The sequence below is a fragment of the Lampetra fluviatilis genome, chromosome 67, assembly GCF_964198595.1.
Source record: "Lampetra fluviatilis chromosome 67, kcLamFluv1.1, whole genome shotgun sequence".
Classification (NCBI taxonomy): domain Eukaryota; kingdom Metazoa; phylum Chordata; class Hyperoartia; order Petromyzontiformes; family Petromyzontidae; genus Lampetra; species Lampetra fluviatilis.
The window spans coordinates 4,947,962-4,955,461 of record NC_136341.1 but is presented as its reverse complement, the minus strand read 5'-3'; the positions used below and the strand labels follow the sequence as shown (position 1 = coordinate 4,955,461).

The 7,500-nt window shown below is 61.8% G+C and overlaps 1 protein-coding gene across 1 annotated transcript in view; it reads right to left on the bottom strand.

The window, feature by feature from the left end:
- Nucleotides 1-7,500, bottom strand: part of LOC144952408 (mitogen-activated protein kinase kinase kinase kinase 4-like) — a 172,565-nt gene that overhangs the window by 109,997 nt on the left and 55,068 nt on the right. Inside the window, 3 exon segments of the mRNA XM_078882803.1 lie at nucleotides 401-511; nucleotides 1,999-2,124; nucleotides 5,985-6,041. Of these exon segments, the coding sequence (XP_078738929.1) occupies nucleotides 401-511; nucleotides 1,999-2,124; nucleotides 5,985-6,041 (294 nt within the window).

Here is a 7,500-nt window from a genome sequence, read left to right as displayed (position 1 = left end):
GAGTGAGCGAGTGGGTGAGTGGGTGGGTGAGTGAGCGAGTGGGTGAGTGGGTGGGTGAGTGAGCGAGTGGGTGAGTGGGTGGGTGAGTGAGCGAGTGGGTGAGTGGGTGGGTGAGTGAGCGAGTGGGTGAGTGGGTGGGTGAGTGAGCGAGTGGGTGAGTGGGTGGGTGAGTGAGCGAGTGGGTGAGTGGGTGGGTGGGTGAGTGAGTGGGTGGGTGGGTGAGTGGGTGGGTGAGTGAGTGAGTGGGTGGGTGAGTGAGTGGGTGGGTGGGTGAGTGGGTGGGTGGGTGAGCGAGTGGGTGGGTGGGTGAGCAGGTGGGTGAGCGAGTGGGTGAGCGAGTTGGTGGGTGAGCGAGTGGGTGGGTGAGCAGGTGGGTGAGCGAGTGGGTGAGCGGACTCACCCGCAGGATCTCGCGACACACGTACGCGATCCACTCCTCCTTCAGCGAGTTGCCCTTCGTGTTCTTGATGAGGTCCGTGACGGAGCCGGCGCCACAGAACTCCATCACCAGCTGAGACGGACACGGAGAGAGACACGCGGTGAGAGAGACACGCGGTGAGAGACACGGTGAGAAAGACATGGTGAGAGACACACGGTGAGAGAGACACACGGGGAGAGAGACACGCGGTGAGAGACACGGTGAGAAAGACACGGAGAGAGACACACGGTGAGAGAGACACACGGGGAGAGAGACACGCGGTGAGAGACACGGTGAGAGAGACACGGTGAGAGACACGGTGAGAGACACGGTGAGAGACACGGCGAGAGACACGGCGAGAGACACGGCGAGAGAGACACGGAGAGAGACACGGTGAGAGACACGGAGAGAGAGACACGGAGAGAGACACGGTGAGAGACACGGCGAGAGAGACACGGAGAGAGACACGCGGTGAGAGACACGGTGAGAGAGACACGGAGAGAGACATGGTGAGAGAGACACGGTGAGAGACACGGTGAGAGAGACACGGTGAGAGACACGGCGAGAGAGACACGGTGAGAGACACGGCGAGAGAGACACGGAGAGAGACACGGTGAGAGACACGGTGAGAGACACGGTGAGAGAGACACGGAGAGAGACACGGTGAGAGACACGGAGAGAGACACGGTGAGAGACACGGTGAGAGAGACACGGAGAGAGACACGGTGAGAGACACGGAGAGAGACACGGTGAGAGACACGGAGAGAGACACGGTGAGAGACACGGAGAGAGACACGGAGAGAGACACGGTGAGAGACACGGAGAGAGACACGGTGAGAGACACGGAGAGAGACACGGTGAGAGACACGTGAGAGACACGGGGAGAGACACGGAGAGAGACACGTGAGAGACACGGTGAGAGACACGGAGAGAGACACGGTGAGAGACACGGAGAGAGACACGGTGAGAGACACGGGGAGAGACACGGAGAGAGACACGTGAGAGACACGGAGAGAGACACGGAGAGAGACACGGGGAGAGACACGGGGAGAGACACGGAGAGAGACACGGGGAGAGACACGGGGAGAGACACGGGGAGAGACACGGGGAGAGACACGGGGAGAGACACGGGGAGAGACACGGAGAGAGACACGGGGAGAGACACGGAGAGAGACACGGAGAGAGACACGGGGAGAGACACGGAGAGAGACACGGAGAGAGACACGGGGAGAGACACGGTGAGAGACACGGAGAGAGACACGGAGAGAGACACGGGGAGAGACACGGAGAGAGACACGGAGAGAGACACGGGGAGAGACACGGTGAGACGGACGGTCCCAGAACTCCATCCTGGTGAGTAGGTGAGTGAGTGGTGAGCGAGTGGTGAGTGAGTGAGTGAGTGGTGAGCGAGTGGTGAGTGAGTGGTGAGTGAGTGGTGAGTGAGTAGGTGAGTGAGTGAGTTGGTGAGTGAGTGAGTGAGTAGGTGAGTAGGTGAGTGGTGAGTGAGTGGTGAGCGAGTGGTGAGCGAGTGGTGAGCGAGTGGTGAGCGAGTGGTGAGCGAGTGGTGAGCGGCCCCTCACCCAGAGCTGATCGTCGTGTCCCGGCGGGCTCTTCTTGACGAAGGCCCCGTAGTAGGTGGCGATGTTGCGGTGGTGCGAGTACTTCTTCAGCATGTTGATCTCCAGCTTGATCTCCTCCTCCTCGTCCTGGTGAGACACGCGGGGAGACACGTGGGGACACGGGGAGAGAGAGAGAGAGACACGGGGAGACACGGTGAGACACGGGGAGACAGAGACACGGGGGGAGACACACGGTGAGACACGGGGAGACACGGTGAGACACGGGGGGAGACACGGTGAGACGCGGGGAGACGCGGGGAGACATGGGGAGACACGGGGAGACACGGGGAGACACGGGGAGACACGGGGAGAGAGAGAGAGACACGGTGAGACACGCGGGGACACGGGGAGACGGGGAGACACGGGGAGAGAGAGAGAGAGACACGGGGAGACACGGTGAGACACGTGGAGAGAGAGAGAGACACGGTGAGACACGCGGGGACACGGGGAGACGGGGAGACACGGGGAGAGAGAGAGAGAGAGACACGGGGAGACACGGTGAGACACGCGGGGACACGGGGAGACATGGTGAGACACGGGGAGACGCGGGGAGACACGGGGGGACACGGAGGAACACGGGGGGGCACGGGGGGACACGGGGAGACACGCGGGGACACGGGAAGAGAGAGAGAGACACGGGGAGACACGGGGAGACGCGGGGAGACGCGGGGAGACACGGGGAGACACGGGGAGACACGGGGAGACACGGGGAGACACGGTGAGACACGGTGAGACACGGTGAGACACGGGGAGACACGCGGGGACACGGGGAGACACGGTGAGACACGGTGAGACACGTGGGGACACGGGGAGAGAGAGAGAGACACGGGGAGACACGGTGAGACACGCGGAGACACGGGGAGACACGGGGAGACACGGGGAGACACGGGGAGACACGGGGAGAGAGAGAGAGACACGGGGAGACACGGGGAGACGCGGTGAGACGCGGGGAGACGCGGGGAGACACGGGGAGACACGGGGAGACACGGGGAGACACGGGGAGACACGGGGAGACACGGTGAGACACGGTGAGACACGGGGAGACACGCGGGGACACGGGGAGACACGGTGAGACACGGTGAGACACGTGGGGACACGGGGAGAGAGAGAGAGACACGGGGAGACACGGTGAGACACGCGGAGACACGGGGAGACACGGGGAGACACGGGGAGACACGGGGAGACACGGGGAGACACGGGGAGACACGGGGAGACACGGGGAGAGAGAGAGAGACACGGGGAGACGCGGGAAGACGCGGTGAGACACGGGGAGGCACGGTGAGGCACGGGGAGACACGGGGGAACACGGGGAGACACGGGGAGACACGGGAAGACGCGGGGAGACACGGTGAGACACGGGGAGACGCGGGGAGACACGGGGGGACATGGGGAGACACGGGAAGACACGGGAAGACGCGGGGAGACACGGTGAGACACGGGGAGACGCGGTGAGGCACGGTGAGGCACGGGGAGACACGGGGGAACACGGGGGGACACGGGAAGACGCGGGGAGACACGGTGAGACACGGGGAGACGCGGTGAGGCACGGTGAGGCACGGGGAGACACGGGGAGACACGGGAAGACGCGGGGAGACACGGGGAGACACGGGGGGACACGGGGAGACACGGGAAGACGCGGGGAGACACGGGGAGACACGGGAAGACGCGGTGAGGCACGGGGAGACACGGGGGGACACGGGGAGACACGGGAAGACGCGGGGAGACACGGTGAGACACGGGGAGACGCGGGGAGACACGGGGGGACACGGGGAGACACGGGAAGACGCGGGGAGACACGGTGAGACACGGGGAGACGCGGTGAGGCACGGGGAGACACGGGGAGACACGGGAAGACACGGGGGGACACGGGGAGACACGGGAAGACGCGGGGAGACACGGTGAGACACGGGGAGACACGGAGAGACACGGTGAGACACGGTGAGACACGGGGAGACGCGGTGAGGCACGGGGAGACGCGTGGGGACGCGGGGAGACACGGGGAGACACGCAGGGACACGGTGAGACACGCGGGGACACGGGGAGACGCGGGGGGACACGCGGGAGACACGCGGTAGACGCGGGGAGACACGGTGAGACACGGTGAGACACGGGGGAGACACGGGGAGACACGGGGAGACACGGGGGGACACGGGGAGACACTGTGAGACACGGGGGAGACATGGGGAGACATCGTGAGACACGGGGAGACACGGTGAGACACGGGGGAGACACGGGGAGACACGGTGAGATACGTGGGGACACGTGGAGACACGTGGAGACACGGGGGGACACGGGGAGACATCGTGAGACACGGGGAGACACGGTGAGACACGGGGGAGACACGGTGAGATACGTGGGGACACGTGGAGACACGTGGGGACACGGGGAGACACGGGGAGACATCGTGGAAAGACACAGGGAGACACGGTGAGACACGGGGAGATACGTGGGGACACGGTGAGACATGTGGAGAGACACAGGGAGACACGGTGAGACACGGGGAGATACGTGGGGACACGGGGAGACACGGGGAGACACGGGGAGACACGGGGAGAGACACGGTGGGACACGGGGAGACACGGGGAGACACGCGGGGACACGGGGAGACACGGTGAGACACCCGGGGACACGGGAAGAGAGAAAGAAACACGGGGAGACACGGGGAGACACGGGGAGACACGCGGGGACACGGTGAGACACGTGGGGACACGGGGAGAGAGAGAGAGACACGGGGAGACACGGTGAGACACGCGGAGACACGCGGAGACACGGGGAGACACGGGGAGACACGGGGAGACACGGGGAGACACGGGGAGAGAGAGAAAGACACGGGGAGACACGGTGAGACACGCGGAGACACGGGGAGACACGGGGAGAGAGAGAGAGACACGGGGAGACACGGTGAGACACGCGGAGACACGCGGAGACACGGGGAGACACGGGGAGACAGAGAGACACGGGGAGACACGGTGAGACACGCGGAGACACGGGGAGACACGGGGAGACACGGGGAGACACGGGGAGACACGGGGAGATACGGTGAGATACGGTGAGACACGTGGGGACACGGTGAGACACGGGGAGACACGGTGAGACACGGGGAGACACGCAGTGAGACAGGCAGGGAGACACGGGGGGAGACACGCAAGGGCATGTGGAGACACGCGTTGAGGCACGAGACAGGCAGGGAGACACGCGTTGAGACACGTGGGGGCATGTGGTGACACGGCGTGGTGAGGGTGAGTCACGTGGTGAGGCTTGCGGGGACACGCGGGGAGACTTGCAGTGGATGGCTGTGATGTGGTTGGTGGCAATGATGATGATGATCATCATCGTCACGACGACGATCATCGTCACGACGATCATCGTCAAGACGATCATCGTCAAGACGACGATCATCGTCACGACGATCATCGTCAAGACGACCATCATCGTCAAGACGATCATCATCGTCAAGACGACGATCATCGTCAAGACGATCATCATCGTCAAGACGACGATCATCGTCAAGACGATCATCGTCAAGACAATCATCATCGTCAAGACGACGATCATCGTCACGACGATCATCGTCAAGACGATCATCATCGTCAAGACGACAATCATCGTCACGACGATCATCGTCAAGACGATCATCATCGTCAAGACGACGATCATCGTCAAGACGACGATCATCGTCAAGACGACGATCATCGTCACGACGATCATCGTCACGACGATCATCGTCACGACGATGATCGTCGTCACGGCGATCATCGTCAAGACGATCATCATCGTCAAGACGATCATCATCGTCACGACGATCATCGTCGTGACGATGATCGTCGTGACGACGATCATCGTCACGACGATCATCGTCACGGCGATCATCGTCAAGACGATCATCATCGTCAAGACGATCATCATCGTCACGACGATCATCGTGTGAGCGACTGCGACCCTCTCACCTCCGTGACGTCCATGACCTTGATCGCTGCCAGCTGACCGGTCCGCACGTGACGACCCTACGAAGACAAAGACAAAGATCCCCCGTGTAGCCTCAACAGACTGTCAGGGCAAGTGCTGTCAGTAGCGAGTTGCAGCAGCATCTATGAAGGTAGACACAGACAAAGGTCCCCCGTGTAGCCTCAACAGACTGTCGGGGCAAGTGCTGTTATGTGGCAGCACCTATGAAGGTAGACAGACAAAGGTCCCCCGTGTAGCCTCAACAGACTGTAGGGGCAAGTGCTGTTAGTAGCGAGTAGCACCTATGAAGGCTACCGGCACTGTGGCACACGAGGGGGTGGCTACCAGCACCACGCCCGGCCGCCTTTGTCTCCCCAGTGGCGATGTTCACTACACCACCGCTACACCAGGTAACTCATTTGAGGCTGAGTCGACTTAGTGGAGACCCAGGACCGGGTTCAGATAATCGTCACCGGTGTTAGTGACCGTGAGCGGGAATCGAACTCGGGTCGCCGGGTTCGTAGCGCAGCGAAGCGCTAACCGCTGCACCACCGCTCCCCACACACACACAACAACAACAACAACAACAAAACACACAACAACAACAACCGCCATTCGCCACTAAGTGGCGGTGACGACACCACGACGCTTGTGCCAGGCCATGTGCACCTTGAGGCCACGTGAAGTGTCGAACGCCCGCTGGCAGGAGGTCACGGGGGCGTTCGACACACACAGCTCCACACACGTACACACACAAACAGCTACACACACGCACATTGCAAGTGTATGTGTGCAAGCGCGTGTGTGCAAGGGTGTGTGTGTGTGTCTGAGCGTGTGTGTGTCTGAGCGCGTGTGTGTGAGCGTGCGTGTGTGAGCGTGTGTGTGAGCGTGCGTGTGTGAGCGTGTGTGTGTGTGAGCGTGTGTGTGTCTAAGCGAGTGTGTGTGTAAGCGTGTGTGTGTGTGAGCGTGTGTGTGTGTGAGCGTGCATGTGTGAGCGTGTATGTGTGTGAGCGTGTGTGTGTGTGAGCGTGTGTGTGTGTAAGCGAGCGCGTGTGTGTGTAAGCGTGTGTGTGTGTGAGCGTGTGTGTGTGTGAGCGTGTGTGTGTGTGAGCGTGTGTGTGAGCGTGTGTGTGTGAGCGTGTGTGTGTGTGAGCGTGTGTGTGTCTGAGCGCGTGTGTGTGTGTGAGCGTATGTGTGTGTGTCTGAGCGTGTGTGTCTGAGCGTGTGTGTGTGTCTGAGCGTGTGTGTGTGTGAGCGTGTGTGTGTGTCTGAGCGTGTGTGTGTGTGTGAGCGTGTGTGTGAGTGTGTGAGTGTGAGCGTGTGTGTGTGTGAGCGTGTGTGAGCGTGTGTGTGTGTGTGTGTGAGCGTGTGTGTTTGTCTGAGCGTGTGTGTGTGTGTGAGCGTGTGTGTGTGTGTGAGCGTGTGTGTGTGTGAGCGTGTGTGTGTGTCTAAGCGCGTGTGTGTGTGTGAGCGCGCGTGTGTGTGTCTGAGCGTGTGCGTGTGTGTCTGAGCGTGTGT